General features: G+C 40.0%; 1 protein-coding gene across 1 annotated transcript in view; it reads right to left on the bottom strand.

Moving 5' to 3' along the window:
• The window catches only part of ints6 (integrator complex subunit 6), a 29,335-nt gene extending 10,846 nt beyond the window's left edge, over positions 1 to 18,489 (bottom strand). The window contains exons 1-8 of the mRNA XM_044132785.1: positions 18,021 to 18,489; positions 17,794 to 17,871; positions 15,850 to 15,999; positions 8,134 to 8,223; positions 5,344 to 5,527; positions 1,649 to 1,774; positions 1,193 to 1,344; positions 282 to 434 (exon numbers count right to left, since the gene is read on the bottom strand). Coding sequence (XP_043988720.1) covers positions 282 to 434; positions 1,193 to 1,344; positions 1,649 to 1,774; positions 5,344 to 5,527; positions 8,134 to 8,223; positions 15,850 to 15,999; positions 17,794 to 17,871; positions 18,021 to 18,131 — 1,044 coding nt within the window. The 5' untranslated portion in view covers positions 18,132 to 18,489. The remainder of the gene's footprint in view (positions 1 to 281; positions 435 to 1,192; positions 1,345 to 1,648; positions 1,775 to 5,343; positions 5,528 to 8,133; positions 8,224 to 15,849; positions 16,000 to 17,793; positions 17,872 to 18,020) is intronic.
• Positions 18,490 to 21,171: the final 2,682 nt, after the last annotated feature.

The raw sequence follows: 21,171 nt of genomic DNA, 5'->3' as shown, positions 1-21,171 counted from the left end.
AAGACAGCGCTCTCACACACACACACACACGCACGCACACGCACACGCACACGCACACACACACACACACTCTGTCACTGATCAGCTGAAATAAGGTCTGAAACTTCTCACAAACAACAACTTTTAGCCATTCAGTTTGCACAATCACAGTCCTGTTTTGAGCAAATTTGCATCTGGACTTGAATAAGATTTTAAACCTTAAATGAAAGATTCCCAGCAGTCTCGTAGTGTTCGTAGAAATATCAGACCCTCCTCTCGGAGCGCAGCTCTCTGAGACGTACCTGCCAGCAGGTGTGAGGGGATTTCCTCTCCAGAATGTACTGCGTGAGCGGCGAAGGCTCCAGCTCGTACTTGTCGAAGGGCACCTTGTCTATGACCATGGGCTCAGCGTCCGCACAGGAGAACCGGACCTGGGGGTGGGCTGAGCGGGGCGGCTGTGTCACATTACAGACGACAGTTTATTATTATTATTATTGCTATTTTTAGGAATAAAAACACCACACACTTTTACGTTTTTAAGGAATATTTGATCTACTGCTAAAATTAGGACGTCAGCAACTATGGAAAAGTATTATATTACTTTCCCACCACTGATGCACAAGTGACAAATTCCACTTCCCATCTGGAAAAAAAGTATTCACACCCTCTGGACCTTTCCACATTTTGTCACGATCACAAAATTCTGTGTATTTTTTTTAATAACATTTTATGCAACAAATCAAGACAAAACAGTTAAGTGAAGTGGTAGTAGTAGTAATAATAATAAAATCTGAAAGTGGTACAATTTAAAAATCAATGCTTTCAATGTCTATCTTTATTATTATTATTATTATTATTATTATTATTATTGAAGATGCAAATGTTTTGGGGTCTGCTTCAATTAACTTTAGACATCTAGAGATGGAAATTATTAACCGTACCTTTTAACTGTTTTTTGTTTTTATTTAGGAAAGTAAAGGAAGCTGCATACAAATGACTCATACTTTTAGATTTGTATTAGAAAAGAGCCTAGAAACCGTTCTCCAATAAAATCCCAGGAAAAATCATTGATGTTTGACAGAGCATCACATAAAGCTTAAGAGGTATGGAGTCCTTATGATGAAGACGTATGTACAAATAAGTGAAAATCATGTTTTAGTGGGGGAAAGAAAATCTACATACTATGTTTTGTGTTTCTAAAATAATCTCTTACTAGTGTTGGAGAGTTCTGGTCTGGCCAGAAGGCCTCAGGGATGGGCCAGTGACCGATGGGGACGCCGGTTTTAGGGTTGGGTCGTACGTAGATGAGCTTGTGACAGCAGTGCCAAGGCTGCAGCCCGGACTTCAGCGCCTCGGCTGGAGCGTCTGCTCAAAAACAGAGAGAAAAAGGGTCATCCGTCGGCGAATCCACCCAGAAAGGTTTTTAGAAGAACGAGACGACCGAACAGTTCTGATATGCGTGTTAGCGGTTAACCATGACGTTGGGAGGTTTACCCTAATGAATTCAGCGGATCAGCGGATTAAAAAGGTGAGTGGGAGAAGGTAAAAAAAAAAAAAAAGCTTCTCGCCTTATTATCAAAAGAAACGCAGCACAGCAGATGTCAAGGAGGTTTCTTCTTCGTCTTTTGTCGTAAACAGATTTCACCGAAAACAGAAGAGTTTCTCGTACCTTCTAGTGGAGGGGGGTCAGGTCCGGTCTTTTCGAAGTTTATCACCACGCCGCTTTGGATTTTCTGCACTAGAGACTCCAAACACTGATTCAACATGCGCTGGGAAAAAACACTGTAGGAACGGCCTGCAACACACAGAACACACAGGTTAGCCTCGACTTCAGGTCCGTGAAAAAGTTGAAAGTTAAACTACGAAGGTTCAAACAGGACATTTTAGCTAGCTTGATTAAAGCTAACACAATATTTAGTCTCTTTTTAGTTTTTTGGGGGTTTTTTTCAGCTAAACATAGAATTACACAAAGTGTACGCAAGACGCAACATCGATTACTAACCCATGAAAAACCTCAATGTGAAACAAGATCAATTTGTTGATTGATTCCAGCGATAACCAAAGATTATCGCTGGAAAGTTTCTTATAGCTCTTAGTTTGATGGTTCTTGAACTTTTCCAGAGCAATCCCAGTAAATGTTTCTCCAACTACCAGTATACCGACAGAAACAGAAATCAAACTTGTTCACCATCTTGTGATTCAAGGTCATCACACTTTGACAAATTCATACCGTCTAACGCCTAGTTACACAACATCAGCACTTGTTCCCGGTTCACCGCTTCATTACACAATACGAGCTCTTCAGATTTTCTCCACTTCACTTCCCTTTGGAAGAGGTTTTGTTTGAAGCAAATAACTTCCTGCCTATCTTCTAGCCATCTTGGAGCCGTGTCATGTTCTGCATTAAGTCAATAACTCTGACTTAAGGTTTTTTCAGACCATTATGGATGAAATTTAAGACCTGTATCACGACACGACTGTCTTAGCCCAACAACATAAATGATGAACTGAGATCTAACTTGGCAAACTCAACTGTTGCTGAACTGTGCGATGCTGCCAGACAGGTCAGTGCGTGTTTCTATTTAAGTTTTGAGAAATACACAAACTTTGATGCAGCTAAAAATAAAATTTAAAAAAAAAATCGATGTCATCCTATTGCAAAAAAAATTTTTTTTTAAAGGATCTTGAGGCTCAACCTTTGACGGCCGCGTTGTGGACAGAGGCCTCTGTACTTGGCGCGCGCTCGTTCAAAAAATGTGTTTTCCCAATCGGTGTGTTTCTATTAAGCCAATTTATTTTCATAATTCCAATTTTATGGTGAATGGAAAAGCAGCTAGTGGCTGATGTTTAGACCTTTGTAGATGTAAGAGTCGGCCGATCGCTGATTGGCCAAAATCAAAAATAAATTGTGGCCGCTTTATCAGTGTAGCCATAGAGCATACGGACAAATTGGTGCTATGATAAGCTTTGAATCTTTCTTAAACCATTTTTCACATCAGTTTTCACACAAGGCCACAATTCAAACAAAAAAGAAGCTAAGTGATCAATCAAAGTTGACCTCCTCATCAGGTAAAACCTCTCACTTCACCTTTAGTGACCCTCCTGTGCACCCATTCACTTCCCCTTTCACTCGCCTGTGGCTTTGTGTCAGCTCTGCCGTCAGCAGTTACAGGCAGGCGGCATGAGCGTCGCACGCCGTCGCCGACAATGGAGCCGTGTCATGTTCTGCATTCAGAGCGCCGCGCGGCGCCCCCAGTTATCTCTCTGACTGTGCTCATCTTAAAACGGCCGCTAGCATGCTCCTCCCGCCAGCTGGAGGAACAAGCCCGCCTCTATAAAGCGTGAATATTTTCTTTAAAGCGGCTGCCATGCGGGCCAAAAGCTGCGGCGGCGGAGGAGCCTTCCTCGTCTTCATCACCAGTTCAACAAAGCACTTTCTTACTGCTCTGCTACTGCCTCGCCGGTTTGAGCTCGAGGTACTGAAGACGTACAGTGTTTGAGCGGAGTTTATATCCTCCCCCCTCGGGCAAAGTTGTAAACACAGCAGTTGCATGTTGAGCGAAATGGTATTGAGAGGAAGCCCAGTGATCTCCCTAACTGGAGGAGAAAACAGCTGCCAAGACGAATCGTTTTCTCCAGCTTCAAGAAAAGAAAAAAAAGCCCTATAGATATATATATATTACCCTTTTCTTGTTTGGCACCCACAGATGATTCATCTGTTGTGCAGCAGAATGTGTTTAACAATCAGCTATTTTGATGTACTGTTCTAAATACTTGGAGCCTGTCCCGGCATGTTCCACCGGTGCTCTGCTGTGCAGCTCGGGCTCACTTCTCTTCACCGAATTGCGACAAGCTGAGCGGCGCGACATAAAAGCCGCTCTGGCAACTCGGGACCCAACACTACAAGCGGTTTCGTTCCTGATTTAACGTTCTTTCTGAACTTATGTGAAATCGGACCCGCACCGGGAGAGCTAATTCCTGTAATCAGAGGCAGATTTCAGTTCATAGAACGCTGGAGAGGAAACGAGAGCGCGGTAAACTGGTGTTAGGATTAATATGAAACAAAGAGAAGCACAGGCTGAATTGGTTCAGTGTTTCACACAGATTCAATGCATTTTTCTCAGGAAATTTAGGTGTTTTGAAACCACTTTTAAAAATGGTGTGAACTACGAATACTAAAAAAAAAAAAAAGAAAGAAAAAAAAAGGACTATGAATGTACAGTTCATTTTTCTCACTTTCAACATGGAGCCTATAAAAATGTGAAATTGAAAGAACAGAGTTTCTGTAGATTTCACCAACTCTGACTTCAGGCTTTTTCAGACCATTATGGATGAAATTTAAGGCCTGTACCACGACACGAATGTGAATATTTTATTTAGCGGTGGCAAGTTGTTTTGCCTCAATATGACAAAGAAATTAAATGGATTTCTTTGGGATTTTGTGATGTACCAACACAAAATGGAAGGAAAATGTTTGTTTTTTGTTTGTTTTGGTACGACAGACTTTTCACAAACTTAGTCACTTCTGAAGGCAACTAGCTTTATGAATCTTTATTTAAGATGAGTTGGTTTGAAATAGCCTAAACTTCCAAACTTCAAACTCAACATGTGAAAACTACACATAATTTCCTAATTGTTCCCAACCTCTGGGTTGATCTATCAAATCCTACTAAAACACGTTGATGTTTGTGGTCTTAACATGACAGAATGGGGATAACTTCAAGGTGAATGAACACTTTTGCAAGGCACTGTAGAGACGGATGAACGTTCAGCAATGGGATAAGGAATAAAGTGAGGAAAGACAAATATTTCTACAAATAGTCTTCTCTATAATTGTCCAGATCTGGAAAAACGCTTATGTTCTAAAGATTTCTATACTTTTCCAGACTGTGTAAAGATGCTAAAGCTGTGCAAACATAACACATGCTGTGAAAAAATAATTTAAAAAAATACAAAAGCAGATTTGCCTTTTAATGTATAAAATAAACAATAAAAGCCTATTTTATATTTTTAAAATGTTGTTTAAAAGTTTTTCTATGGCTTGATGTGCTTCATTAGGTCCTCGCTGGCAGCCTCTTGGTTATTTTAGGGGTCTTGGAGTGATTTATCGTTGTGCTATCATTGTGTCTGGAGGTGCGGAAGAGAAACGGCACATCACAAACATTCGAGGTCATTTGTCAAAACATAATGCGCCTCTATGAAACAGCAGCTTTTAGAAAATCTCCCGCTCCTCTTGAACACAATCGTCTCTCAACCACTGACTCAACAAAACTCGTCTAGCAGGCTAACTAGTTTTTATGAGCAAGTTCAGCGGATAGATCCTTTTAACCAGAGTTAAAGCTCGTGGACGAGAACTTCACCCACCTCCAGTGACCTCACACATGGGTGTGATGGGAGAATCGTCGGGCGGGACACCGCCGAGCGGCTCTGGCTCCACCGAGGCGTTGCCGGGGATACGCAACACCAGGGCAAACAGTCGCTGGTCCCAGCGAAAAGGCTCCTTGGTCAGCTCGCTCCCTGGCAGAGGGGTGGTCAGAGGCAGGTGGAGCTAGAGAGGGGAGGACATGACAACGCGCCAAGATCCGAGAGATGAGAGATTCCTCTGTGTTTTGTTTTGTTTCTTTTAAGTAATCAGGACAGATTTCAGCATCTCTACTTGCTTTGAAACTAAAAATGTTCTGAAAACGCTAAAGTCCATCTTGCTGATTTATGCACTTATCAAAACAAAGAAGAAAAGAAAGAAAAGCACATTTCTAATTTCTTATCATTTAAACAGAGGATCTGAGATCCAAACTACGGTATTACTAACTATCAGGTCCATGACAACTACACTTCACCACACACAACTCTAAAATGTACCAATTCTCACACTGACTCCTTCAAAACAGTTACATTAGCTACTACTATTATATTGATGAAAAGCACAGGGATTACATTTAATTATATTTTCATATAAATCTCTGTATAATTTTTTTGTGGAAAAAAAAAAATCAGCTAAATTAAGTCATTCAAGTTGTTGGTATTTCTCTTCATGATTAAAATGTTCCTCATACCAATAACCAATAATTACCACCCACCTCTATTTGGAAGTTCAATCGTGTTCTTGCTTATGATTTCTGAACCGTTTTAACGTTTGCCACTTTTGAACACTAACGGCAACAAAAACACGATTATCTTGGACATTTATCGCCGTGACTAATTTCTCCACAATTTGCAAGAGAGCTAAAAGTTTCACGGTACATTTTGAGAAAATGACCTCCTCCATCTGTGCGAAATAATTTTGAAGATGCCTGATGAATAAATTTTGCTACTTTGTTTGAAAATCGGTTAAGAATTTAATGGTGTAGAACGGCGGTTTTCAAAGTGTGAGGCGCGCCTCCCCTGGGGGGCGCCAGAGCACTTTAGGGGAGGCGCGGTGCGAGGGAAAAAAATAAACCGGAAAAGCTATCTGCTTGCTGTCTACTGATGTGAGAGAAACGTCTTTTACGCACACGATCAACTCTGTGGATTTAGGAAAAAGTTGGTACTGTGGGTGCGCGTGGAGCGGGATCAGTGGAAATGTTTCCTTAGAGGATGTTTTGGCCAGTGATGTCAGTAACGTTACTGACGCCGGACCACTTTTTTCAGTAACGAGTAATCTAACGTTTATTTCAAATCCAGTAGTCAGACTACAGTTACTTATCAAAATCATTTTTGCGTTACTATCTTCTTTTGTTATTTAATCGTATTTCCTCTACGCGTCTTGTCGAGTGACCGACGTCTCTATGCGACAGAAATGTAAACAATGGAGGGAGATGCGCATTTTGTTGGTGGAAAAACTGGAACTATTTTGAGTTTCTGTCGACAAGTCCGATTATTATAAGCGGCTTTGGGCTTCATCTTTTAAAAGTCGCTTGCAGATTTAATGAGCGGCGGGTTGCGCCTTTTTGGGCTCGTTTTTGAACGTGAAGTTGCTCATTTGGGCTTGGAAATAAGCAGAGACTCATAATAAATCCCAGAATTTGTCCGTCATTAAGGTAGTTTTAGTCAGTCTCTCCGTCTTCATCATTTCTCAGATGATCCGTCCCGCTGAGTCTTTGTTAATGTCAAGTTAATTTATTACCTCTCAATGACATCGAGCTTCACGTTGCGCTCCAGAAAACTGCAAACATCGAGACCAATATAAACAGCGCAATAAACGTGAAAACAGCCACGAATAAACGTGTCCGTAGTTGGCAATAGTTATAATGGCAAGTTAGCACCGTTATAATTATTAATATTACGGTAAGTGTCGCAGCCATCGGAGCTGTGGAGCTGCAGGAGGAGATCTGTGTGCTGCGACATCAAACTCAGGGGCGTAACGCAGAATCTGGAGGCTGGGGGGAGGGGGGCTTTAAAATTCTTCTTAGAGTTTTCCAGACAACAGTGGACCACACAAATTACTCATGTTTTTTATTTTTTGTACAATCTCCTCTTCAGTTCAACCTTATCAGTGGAGACACATTGTTGATGTTACCATTATAAAATAACTTACAATTAAGTATTGGCAAAGCTCAATGTGATTTTCACAGGAGGCAGAGCGTTGTTGTTAGCAGCTGCTGAAAGTAACTAAAAAGTTACTTAATCCTGCAGTTAGTTACTTTCCTGCAGTTAGTTACTACTTGACTTGGAAAGTAACTTAGTTACTTTCCAAGTCAAGTAATCAGTAATATAACTAAGTTACTTTTTCAAGGAGTTTTCATAGTTACTTTTTCAAAGTAACTATGACATCACTGGTTTTGGCCAGAGCAGGGCTGAAGGTGGATTTTTTAGAACTCCACCCCCCTCCGCCCCCCTCCACGGGGGGGGGGCAGCAGGCCTTAAGCTCCTTGAAGGGGGGCTCACCCTTTCATACTTTGAAAACCCCTGGTGTAGAAAAAGAGCTACAGAGAAGTTCCACATTTTGAGCACCTGCTCTGTTTTTTTCCATTTTTCATAAAAAAAAAAAATAAAAAAAAAAATCAAAAAGCTGAATTATTTCCCATTCATTTTGCAATTTTGTTCAATTTTAAATAGAAAATTGATTCTGATGACCATAAAAACAACCCTGATCAAAGATGCTTTGATCAAAAGAGACCGCATGCTAATTTCTGCCTCTGAGATTCTCTCAGATGCCGATTATAGACGTCCACTGACCTCGTCTTGCACGCCGCTGCCGCCGGTCAACTTGTTGCCATCGCTGATTGCAATTATGATGGCAGGCTCAAGGAAGAAAGGATTCCTCCCCTGTAACGAGAAAAGATGCAGGAAAATCCTTAAAAAGAGCAGGAAGAAAAGGACCAATAAGCAGCATGAAGCGACAACTAGAGCGCCTCGCAAAGATTTGTTACAATCACAGACCTCTATGAATTTTACTACCACTTTGTGACGCAAAGCGGAGCTCAACTATAAAGTGGGAAGGAAATGCTTGTTTTTTTTCACTTGTTACAGATGAAAATCCAAAGGTTCAGACAGGTGTTTGTAGTCAGTGAGATGCCCCTAAATTAAATCCAGAGCAGCCAGAAGTCACATAATTAGTAGTTCAGAGTGGATGAGAAGATGGATGGAGCTAAATATAGAGAGATCCTGGAACAAAAGCTGCTCATCACTATAAACCAAGACGAACACACAACGGGAACTAGTGACAAAAACGACGAGAACTAGTGACAAAAACAACGGGAACTAGTGACAAAAACAACGAGAACTGGTGACAAAAACAACGGGAACTAGTGACAAAAACAACGAGAACTGGTGACAAAAACAACGAGAACTGGTGACAAAAACAACGGGAACTAGTGACAAAAACAACGAGAACTGGTGACAAAAACAACGGGAACTAGTGACAAAAACAACGAGAACTGGTGACAAAAACAACGAGAACTAGTGACAAAAACAACGAGAACTAGTGACAAAAACAACGAGAACTAGTGACAAAAACAACGAGAACTACAATGGAATGGTTTAGATCAAGACATATGTGTGTTCCTGACTTCCTTTAAAATCTCAACCAAAAACCAACCTGTTTAGGATTGTATTTGAAATGTAATCAATTACAAATTTATTGACGAAACCTGACTTAATGTTGTGTTTTGATTGTTGATTCTATGTTGCATTGTGTTTTTGCGTTTGATTTGATGTAAAGCACTTTGAAATGCCTTGCTGCTGAAATGTGCTATACAAATAAAATTTGATTGATTGATTGATAAAATGTCCTAGTCAAAGTCCAGACCTAGAGCCTATTGAGAATTTGTGACAACATTTGAAAACTGATGGTGATAAATACTCAAGAAATCTGACTGAGCTTGCAAAAAAAAAAAAAATCTTCAGTCTCTTGATTAAAAATGCACAGATTCAGTTCCTGGCCGATCTTTAAGGAGCCTGACCTGCCGATTCTGGTCAAAGCCGCTTTTTTTGTCTGAAAAGTCACTAAATACAGGGACAAAGCTGGCAACAGTTAACCATTGCCAGAATTACTTAGGAGATCCATTTAATGGCGTTGAGTTCACCTTTACTGAAGCTGGTAAATGTAGTTTAATCTGAGTCTGAATTGCATTTCGCTACGTTTCCATTTCGTGTCCCCTCCATCCTCCAAAAACAGCAGCATATTGAAAGCTCTTTTCTGCTAGATCCTAGCACTCCATAGAGAGCACAAAACCAGAGCAGGACTGCACTTATCACTACGGTATCTCCGCCGGGGCCTCGGGATCACGCCACGAGTCAACGACATGAAACCTTCAATGCAGCCTGACAGGTTCTGTCAGCAAACAGCAGCAGCGGCTCGCTGCAGTCGCACAGACTTCACAAAGGCCGTCCTGTACCGGCGGCGGAGCGATTATTAATGGAAGAGGAACCGCTCGGTCTGGACTCTACCTGTGGGCCGCGTCCTCCGCTGAATGTCGGATCTGTTTGTGGAACCCAAAGCAAACAGAGCACGAGACGACCAAAATCTGCTCTTCTGGAGGTATCCATGACAACCTAGTTATTTCTGCATTTCTGCCCCCCCCCCCCAAAATCCTTTCATAATGGGAACTTTCTTGGCATGCTAATGAGTCAGCAATGGGTCTAAATGGCCAAACAAGTTTTGATTTCAATCGTGTCACATCTGCTCCCTGGGCTTTAATAGCTGCTGGGTGTTTTTCTGTTTAGATCATAATGGGCCTCAATAAACTCAGAACAGAACACGAGCTTGGGTTCTCCCTCCTCCTCCTCCTGCTGCTGCTGCTTCAATGTTTGCATATGCAAAACATTTTTATTTATTTTTTTTTACATTTACTGGTATTTAACAACAGATTTAGCAGGTATAAATGAGTTCATATGGATAACAGATTTTCATTAGATACTGATAAAAAAACAAACAAACAAACAAACAAATGCCTTGGCTTAATAATCAGGTAAGAACCAGTCATCACTTTCACTGCGTCCCTGTCTTCTGCTCTCTGATTGGCCCCCATATGGAAACTGATCAGTGTCAGGATTACCCGCTTTACCTCCTAAATCCCCTCTTCTTCTTCTCCCAGGGGTAGAGTCACCGCAGATGCCTGGCAACCTGGAGGACTCTTTGTTACTGCAGACAGAGTCACTCCGGAGCAATTTCAACTCCCACTGCAGGCTCAGTCCCCTTTGTTATTGTCCTCTGGAGCTCTTTAAGGATCACTGAACATCTTACAACTTCAGGGAGTTTATGAACATTCAGATTAAACAAAACTAAAAAAAAAAAAAAACACAAAAAAAAAAGGGGGTAAAGCAAAAATGCTTGAAACACAAAGCTGACAAATCCATTCTGTTAGGCTTTGATTTACAGCTGCTGGGGGAAATTGAGCTTGAAGAAGAACAGAAATGATTGGTGTCAGAGTGCTGATGCAACATGTCAGGTTTGACTGCTCAAAAAAAGAAAAAAGAAAAAAAAAGATCCCCCTGGTTCAGTCTCTGCTTGTGAAAAAGACTCGTGTTCCCCTTGCAGTGGCTTGCAGAAGGATTTGTCCCTTTGAACGCTGTAATACTAACCATTTCAATCAATATTTGTCCAATGATGTTTTTTTATTTCTCACAAATAAAGGATCAATGACAAGAATATACCCATTTACTAAATTTTCCACTGAAAAAACAGACACAAAAAAACTATAATTATCCTAGAAATCGATTTTTTTGTAGATTTTTTTATATTACATTTTGAATTTTTTTTCAAGGGGTGATCTTTATAATTGAACTTGACACAGTTCACTGAGTTCACTTGACACTGAACGTAATCAGTGGGTCAAATTGACTCACTGATTAAAATCAAGATAAATGAGTCATGCAGAGTATTTATGTTTTCCTCCACTTCTGCTGAGTGTCACTCAGTGTGGGGGGAGTTTGTCCACGGGAACAGAAAAGATGTGTAAAATGAATAAATTTTCAATTTATACTCAACGTCTACCTATTAAGACAAATAGAAAAAGTTTCATGCAAAAAAAATTATACTTTCAACTATTAAAAAAACAAAAACAAAAAACTTTAAAGACGGGTCAATTTGACCCGCAACACAACAGGAGGGTTAAATTAGGATGTTTTAAAAAAAAAGATTTTATCACTTGATAAGGCAAAACAAAAGTAGTGCACAAACCCCAAAAGGGGGGGGGGATGCAGGGCTTTCAAAATCCCAAACTGGATTTTCTGGTAAATGGTCTGTATTTGTGAAGAGGTCCACCTAATCTTGATGACTCTACAGTACTTCACGCTGACACTACAATCACCCATTCACACGCCGATGGCGGTCAGCTACATTGTAGCTAGGTGTGCACCGATTGCAGTTTTCTGGTTGATCGCCAATCTTTAAAAGTTTGACATGCTGCTTACATGGTTGTTGTTTTTTCTTAGAACGGACAGTGTTTCACAATGCATATTTAATGTTCCAATCTTATTTTACTGAAACACGCCGAACAAATGCTTGTGAAACAAAGTCGACGATCTTCTCTTACGGCTGAGCAAAAGGGGACAATGGCTGATTTTTAAGAGGTGGATGAGTTTGGCTTCGCTCTGCCAATCATTTAAAATTAAACAGCTAAGGCAGGGGAAGTGTTTTGTCCTGGTTCTGACTGGTTGTTTTGTCTGGAACGTCGCATTACTATAGCCAGTAATAGCAGCTCAGGGAGGAGGTGGAGGAGTTTGATTGTTTTCACAGATTATCTGTCTCATAACAAACTGGCACGACATGGTGCCAGCTTTAACCAATGTGGAGAAAACATATTTTTTATTAAAGTTATGTACTGCAGCTTGAATACAATGCAACTACATAGCATTTTTTTTTTTGTTGAGAAGTCTGGATTGCTTCATGTATATTTTGCATGTTGTCTATGACTGTTGCTCATAGGGAGAGACATTAAAAATAATAGAAAAAAATTTAAGCAACCTACTTGCATACTGTATGCAGACTGTTGCATGTAAAATTCATGAGCAGTGAATATTGTGCTGGTATCAGTGTTGGACCAAAGAAAACAAGGCAGCTGCAGGCCTTTAAAATTGTGACGCTTTTGATGGGTCAAATGGACTCAATAAATTTTAACAGCAGCTGCTGTTAATTGTAAATTAGATGCCCCCCCCCCATCTAATTTTTTGCCATGGGGCCCAAGATTTCTGGCAGGGCCCCTGGGTGAATTAAGTGCAGCAAGACACTTGAAGCACAGTCAAAAAAATATATGCTTTAATACACTAGAGGGGGCTGTTTTACTCTAGAACAATAAATAAGGTGAGTTGTTGTTGGAAAAAATAAAAATTAAAAATTAAAGGCTTTTAAGTGCACCTTATAGTCTGGAAAATATGGTACCGCATAACCAAGCTCCTCCACTTCCCACTCCAAAACCAAAGGGCAAAAAAAAAAAGAGAATAAATATCAGTTGTTGATATCGGCAACAGTTATAAATATGTTAAAAAAAATGAATAATATCGATGCCAATGTGAGTGTTGCTACATTGTGCATCCCTGAATTGGACCATTAATGTTTAAGTCCAAATCCAGACATTTATCCAACTGCAAAAAAATCTATCAAACCCAAAAAAAAAAAAATTCAAGTAAATCACACTCAAATGTGATTGTAACATGAAAAAATGTGAAAGTTCAAAAGCAATGCATTCGAGTCCGCATTTAAACAAGATTGAAGCAGATTTTATATCTAAAACCTGCCTCTGTCTTGCTCTCATTTAATCTCACACTCTGCTCAACAGCAGTTTTGTTTCATGAAAACAAAATAAAAGAAGCTTTCCTACAGGAAACAACAATTAATCTTTTTTTTTTAAAAAGCTGAAGATATGAATACCAACACAATCAGTAGCTATACAGACCATAGAAGACAAACAGTGCACACAATGACTTATACATTTGGATCTGTGGGTGTTAAACGGACGAAAACAAGCAAGGTGAAGCTTCCCCACTGCCTGGTTATAAAAAAGGAAATATTAGTGAATGATCTACCTTTTTAAAACATATGAAACAGATCCCTCTTAGTTCATCCGAGTGTAATTACAGCCTCTTAATAAGCGACTTCTTTTCTAATGGACATAATAAACCAATAGTGGCTGCGGTGGCAGTGAGCCATCTGTTTAACAAATGACCTCCTTAAGTAGCAAAAAGGCAGAGAAGAGGGAGGCGGTTATTAAATTATAATTACAGTCACACCAACCGGTCGTTAGAGGTCACCACAGACAGGTGCAGAACACACTAACCCTGACCTTGGTTTCTACTGTTTGCGTTCACTGGAATGCGCGCCCGCAGCCCCGGCCAGAACGATATTCAAACTCCAGCGGCGCGTCTAATGTGCGCCGTGCGTTCGAGCGCGTTACACCAAGTGGAAGGCTTCCTTCGGCTATAAACACAGGAAATGTTTCAGATTCATCCTCAGCACTCATCTCCATGAAGGAAAAACAGATGTTAAAAAAATTACTCTACAGACGCAAAGAGTCCAAATTTATGTGACTGGAACTGTCTATGAAGCCGAGAACGACTCAAAAAGCGAAGTTCCAAGTTTTTAAAGCTGGCCAGTTCACTGTAAAAGTATTACATGGTGAGGTGTTGAATATCCTGTGACCTGCTTTGCTGTTCTCTCTAATGATGCCATCAAAGTAGATCCTCTATGATCTCTACGAAGCACCGCATGGCAAGTGTTGCGATGAAAGAAGATTTCGACGCGTGTTTAAGGAGATCTGACAGGAAGGCAGCGGGCTAAAGCTAAAACTGTAAAACGCCTCGCTTCCCATTTCCCCCCCCTCTTCCCAATGCTTTACTTTGAGGAACTGCAGCTCATCTTAGACGGGTGATGTCAGCTGAAGCTCAGGCTGCAGAGCTGAATGACTTCCAGATTTTGTTGGCTTGATGAGGATTTGGGCTCGAAGCCGGGAGTCGAGTCCGCTCTCCAGTTCCGACGTCTTAAGAGACACGTCTGTCATTTCCACTAGCAAGACCGCTGTTGTTTCTGCTTGAATTGTGGCGCTCTCCTTTGTGGGTGAATACTTTGCGATTTGTTTTAAGATGGATTATTATGGATTATTGTAAAGAAAAGTAATAAACACTTCAGACTAAATGTGAAAACCCTGGAGGCTTCTTCCAGTTTACAAATGATTTGTTTCTTCCTACTGTCACCACATGAGCTCTAAATGAGTAATCGTTTCGGGATTAGCATCATCCTAAATCTGACTTCATGACTGGATTATATGAGCATGTACTGCGTTGATTTTAAGCTAATTGGGACAAATCAAGTTCTCCAATACTGAATAAGAATTTGGTGCTGTATAAACAGCATATATTAAAAAAAATGGTATGAATATTCGTTTACAAATGGATTAGAGCATAAATCCTTAGAAAAAACGTGCTTAAAACTCTGGATAAGCAGCTTAGAAAGTTCATCGACTTGAAAGTAAAACAAAACAAAGAAATCTAATTCACCAGCCAGGAAAGGCAGCGTGTCTTTTTTTCCATGCAAGGTTTAGAATCAGACAAAAAATATTAATATAGCTCGACTTATTTAACTCCAAATATGTTGCCCGTATTTTCTCCTCACCCCACTGAGGACAGAGCCGCTGAGAGCAGAAAAGGCAGCCCATCGCCTCTACGCTTGAGAAGTGCCACTGAGTTCCTCAGTTTCAAAACTCCACCTGGACTCCTTCAAGCACACTCGCCATCGCTGTGACAAAAACAGCCTAACCTTATCCTCCTGTGACCGTAATAAGGCGCCTTCCAGGAGACGATCACGTGTGTGAAAATTTCAGCCAAACTTGAAAGCGTCGGTTTTTTGGAGTCTGTGCTTCCCTTTCGGGATCAGCAACGTGAAACACATTTCGCTGCGGACTGCGCCGCCGGCGTTCAAGCAGTTCCCAGTTTATGATGGAGTTGGTTAATTCTGGTTTGCTCTTGAACATCTACGCCAACGTTTTTCCCAAGATTGCATGGCTGAAACCTGAACTCGACTGTCTCTTCCAAAAGGACAAGATCGGAAACACTGTTTTTTAGTTTGTTTGTTTTCTAAAATCAAATAAGACTTCCAACTTGTGCTCCAATTCTTATTTTAAATAATTTGAAGATGTTTGCTGGGCCTTGACAAAACGAACAGCTCCAAAAACGGATTGGGGACTCCAAATGAAAATATAACACCTTATCAACGGTGAAAGAAACAGATGTAAAAGAAATATATATATATATATATATATATAAGTTACTTCCCTTTCTCTGCAACTAAGCAGCTGGTGTGTTATTCGACTGTGAATGTGTGGCAGCAGGGTATGCGTGTTGTTGATGCTTGCACTATTGGGGTGAGGCTGTGGACTTGAGGGTGGGGGGATGAGCTGGTGAATGGGCTTTTTGCACATGAACTTTTGATTCCTCTCGTTGTCTCCAGAGGCTACGTACCTGGCCATAGTTGTCTATCCCAGTGACTAATCTATTGAGATTTAGTAAATCAAAGGCTGTCCTCAAGGACTGGCCAAATGTTGTGAGTCCGGTTGCTTGGAGGTTCCTCAGCTCTGTCATGAAAGTGGCATGGCTCTCTTTCCATCCGGCCTTTGGAAACAAACAAAGAGATTGCGATTAACCTTTCGGACGAAGCCATCAAAATAATTTAAAAAATGTAATTCTCTTTCAGGATTCAAACAGTGGTCTTCCCTCCTGTAACACGAATGTCACAAAAAGGCGCGCCCCAAAGCATTTGCATTAGGTTAGTTTGTTTTTCTTTTTCCTTCTGCAATTTCCAAAACAGTTGAAGATGCGTCTCTCCATCTCTATGCTGATGAAAAGAAACTGCACAAACAGTTGCCCCAATATTGGATTTAAGATTTACCGAGTCACATTTCACACCTCAGTTTAGTACTAATTGCAAAAAAAAAAATAAACGTGTTCACTCATCTTAAAAAAACCTCCAAAACAAACAAAAAATTTATTTCTTTTATAGACACAATTTTAAAGTAAAAAAATAAAATTAAAATAAATTAAGACATTGCTGAAGCCACACTCTTACCTATACTGACTATACTATTACTTTCATAAGTGCTGTTTGCATTTATTTACTATTGCTATCAACTTCTTACTCGCAGTTAAACTTTATACTCTCTAATTAAATGGGCTCCACTTTCCTCACACACACTATTGCTTTGGCATATTTTCATTTACAACTCAATAACTAGTTCTCTACCATTACATTTAGTGAGGAAGTAAGGTTTATGCTGACAGATTTGTTACATTTGGTGTTTTTCCAGTAAGCAAAGAACTTGGAATAAATATTACTTCCACTTAGAAATAAATACAACAGCACCTAAAGTTGCACAGTTTAACCCAGCAGGAGTTTTAACAAAATTTTAGGCACTTAATGTGTTATTGCTAATGTTTCCTGCTTTTATTTGATATTCTCACTTAACTCTTATGATAAATTGTATTTACTTATCTTTTGAGAAGCAGGTCTCTTAAATATTAAACAACGTTTTAGAGATTAAATGGCATAAATAACTGTCTTAATGCTGTTTTTTATCCTGTAAATAGGTTTCAGTATTTTTTTTTTCTTTCCCAGGCAGAACCACTAAAAGCCACTTCTGCTATTAAACTGGTGTACTTTTACTTTTTTTTCTGTGGTTGCTTTCAGTCTTATTGAGCCTTCCATTGATCGTAGCAGATGGCCACTCACATCTAATATGGAGGTTTTTCTTATGGTTAAAAAAGAAGTTGTTCCATTCCACTGTCGCCACATGCTTGCTCGGGAGGAAGGATTGCAGAAAAGAAAGAAAACTATCCCAGGGAAATGGATGGTCTCTTTAGATGGGTAACTTTTTACAAAGTGACATTATAAAACTAATCAGTCTAAAATGCATTAGATTTAAGATAAATTGTCATTAAACCTAATTTGTCTTTTTGACTGGACTGTATTGGTACGGCTTTGATTGGTTGTGAATTTCTGTGAAACTGTTACAAAAACATTTATTTAAAAAAAAATAAATCTGTTAAGAAATGCATGAAAAGCAACACTTTGACAGCCCTACAGTTTGATCCATTTTTTCACAAGAGTTGTGCAACCGGCTTGGAATCAAAAGTGGCAATTTTCTTTAAACAAGTAAAGTAGGCTACGAGTCTATCACTCCCTCCTCTTCCTCCTCACTCCCCCCCCTCTCAGATATTACCTCGCTGTATAAATAACACCCAGAGTTCCTTGCTGCTCTCACTGAAACAAAATGTCGGCCATGTTTTAAAAGGGGTATGAAAGCTCCTCCTGAAGATTTTCTCTACACGACTGACACAGTGATCACAACGTGGTGAAGCGGTGGGGAGGACAGATGTAAAGCTGGACATGACCCGAAAGCAAATTTCTACCTTTATCCCGAACGGAGCGTCCTCAAAATTTACCAACATATACCGGTCCCCTCGGCTCGCCGGATCTCTCCCTCTGAGCTGTGGAAATAGTAGAAGAATTATGTACGGTTAACGAGAGATCAGCTTTGACAGGCGAGCTTTGCAACAGTACAATGACGAGCTGAACTGCGATTTCCCCCCTCGCTCGGGATCTCCCGATATATCAATATGTCCCGTTGTTACAGTACCTTCATAAAAGTCTCAACAGCGCCTTTTGCTATGTCCAGATAGGTAGTGCCCAGATGGGTGCGCTGGTTCATTGAAGCGGACGTGTCTATCAGAAAAAGTAAAACGGGCATTGTGATGGTAATGACGCGTTCTGCATGGACTTGGTGTCAGTACAACCGGCCAAAACGCAAAAAAAATCTTTTGTTCTCCTGCCGCCTGTCTCACCTCTCAGCTAGCTAGTTAGCTAGCTGGCTGGCTAACTGTCTGTCTCACACATTCTTTCAAAAAAGTGTAAGAATAGTGAGTATAGAAGCCCATTCCGGAAAAACTAAGCCTAAAACCTGGCACCCTTGGGGCAAGTTATTGATGCACGAGGGATTTTGATAATTTTGTATATATTTTGTAAATATTCCTAAGTTTCATAGTAACAAACTTTCCCTCTGAGTGAGTCCCTGCTTCTCCCTACACTGAATGCGCTCTACCTCCTCCACTGGTTTTAACTGAAGGTCCGTGCCTGACTCCGCCTCGTGAGCGCTCTTTCACAGTCACGTGGAGGTACACTCGCTTCTCATTGGCTGTCGGCAGCTGCTCATTAACATATCCAAATAAGGCTAAAGCTTGGCTTCTTATGCGCATGCTCGAATGCTCGACAGGCAGGAATGCAAGGAAAACATTCTGCATTACCTTTTAATGTTAAAGACCACCACATTCAAGGCATTGTAACCCCTTCTTCAGAGCGTCGCTGCAATTATTTGACGTAATATCAGCCAGCAGCGACCCGTGTTTACCCCGAGAGCAGATTATATAATCAACATTTACTTCATCTTATGTTCGGGCGTGGGCCACTGTGAAAGACAACCCTTGAAGACTAAACGAGAGACAATTGATGACAAAGAGAACATTATCAAATAACCACATTGTTTACATGTTGGCGTAGGTTTTTGTTCACCGCACAGGAAAACAACTCCTTTAGCACTTTGCTCTCATGTGATAACCAAATAAAGACGATCAGATGGAAAACAGGTTCATCTGAACAGTCTCGGGGAAAAGGGATTGACATGAACACACACGCACTCATATCCTCCAGCTCTGAGATGTGTTTCCCCTCTGTCTTCAGCTAGCTACATAGTAGACCCCAGTGTGTGTCTGTGTTATCTTTCTTCCTCTTTTTATTTTTTTAGAAATAAACGACTGCTTGCAGACATTCATGTCAGATGTTGCACAATGTCTCGACAAATTAACCAAAATTGCTCCAGTTAATCTCTACAGCGTCACACTTCACTCTGCTTATGAACCACTTTCAAAAGCTACGTGACACCAATAGAACATGTGCGAAACAATGTACAAAATATAGCATGGTGGAAAAATAATCACTTCCGCAAAAGAAGCCAAAACCATCCGGCGGCTCTGCGATCGTAAATAGATGGACGTTACAGTTTCCTCCTGTTTGCTGTAACACTCAGAATACACAATCCGCTTTCCGGTGTGCCACTGACAAGTTTTTCACATTAAAGTTATTTCCGTAGGGACGTGAAGTCACACAGCCTAACAATATAGTAAGTTAATTAAAGAAAAGAATATAAATATAGATGTATAAATTCAGTTTTTTACATTTAATTCATTAAAGTATTATTTGAAAAATTACATAGGTTTTTCGAGTTGACTATCGCGGGTCCAAGAACCCGTTAAGTTAAGCGTTACTTATAAAATAATGTCATAGTAATATTTTGTAGGTTAAGACTGCCTAAAAACAGATCAACTCCAGAAATCATTTATTGCCATCGGTTCCAAGGTTGGGCTTTTATTTTGAAATTCCCGTCAGTTTATGAACGGAAATATTTGCACTTCGTCACTTTTTTTCAGACCACTTGCTAGAACTATTTCTGTTTTCGTATTATGCAACATTGTTGGGTTATACGGAGCCCCCTAGGGGACATGGGGATTTTTTTTTCTTTTGCGTTACCTCGCAAAACTTTTGCGTTCCCTCGCAATACTTTTGCGTTCCCTCGCAAAAACGTTTGCGTTCCCTCGCAAAAACTTTTGCGTTCCCTCGCAAAACTGTACTGATCAGTTGTGCGGCATAATTGAATACTGTAAGACTTTCTTACGGTTGCCGCCGTACTTTCTGATTTATGTAAGGTTTTTCCATGAATGTTAATATCACGTTGTGAAATATTTGAAGTTTTATATCTTTCTTTAGGACATAAATGCACCACAAACCTATGATATAAACAGAAACCTTCCGTAAGTAGGAAAGAAATATAAATACTGTTCATCCAAACTATATTTCTGAGTTATTATCGCGGCGTAATAAGTCATCTGACAGTTTATGTGATATGTGAAAACGTGTTTATTATTATGAAGTCTTAGGTGCAAAAAACTGATTGAAAATCGATTTATTTACTGCATGTTTATGTCTGTTAAGGTTGAGATGAAACTGAACATAAAAGCAGCTCTTTAAACCATTTAGCTAACCAACACAACAGCGACACAATCAGAACTGTCAGATGACTTATTACGCCGCGATAATAACTCAGAAATATAGTTTGGATGTACAGTATTTATATTTCTTTCCTACTTACGGAAGGTTTCTGTTTATATCATAGGTTTGTGGTGCATTTATATCCTAAAGAAAGGTATAAAACTTCAAATATTTCACAACGAGATATTAACATTCATGGAAAAACCTTACATAACCTTATATTAAATCAGAAAGTACGGCGGCCACCGTAAGAAAGTCTTACAGTATTCAATTATGCCGCACAACTGATCAGTACAGTTTTGCGAGGTAACGCAAAAGTTTTTGCGAGGGAACGCAAAAGTATTGCGAGGGAACGCAAAAGTTTTGCGAGGTAACGCAAAAGAAAAAAAATTCCCCATGTCCCCTAGGGGGCTCCGTAGGGTTAACGACAACTCTTAGTTTATTATTAGCTAATCAACAGGTTTTTTTTAAATACTCGAAAGTATTTTAGAATTTTACTACTATTATTTTCCTAATTAATTAAGTTATGTACTTGGATGAGTTTGTGAAGTCCCAAAATAACATACATATTAGTTTTCCTGCTTAATGTTTTTTTTCCTCTTCTTCCATTTTAATGTATTACATGTAGTTTCTTATACAGAGTGGACTAATGATTTACAACCTCATCGAAAGCATTTTAAAACACAATA

The sequence above is a fragment of the Gambusia affinis genome, linkage group LG11 (genome assembly GCF_019740435.1).
Source record: "Gambusia affinis linkage group LG11, SWU_Gaff_1.0, whole genome shotgun sequence".
Taxonomy (NCBI): domain Eukaryota; kingdom Metazoa; phylum Chordata; class Actinopteri; order Cyprinodontiformes; family Poeciliidae; genus Gambusia; species Gambusia affinis.
The sequence above is the reverse complement of the archived record's forward strand: the minus strand, read 5'-3'. Positions and strand labels throughout refer to the sequence as shown.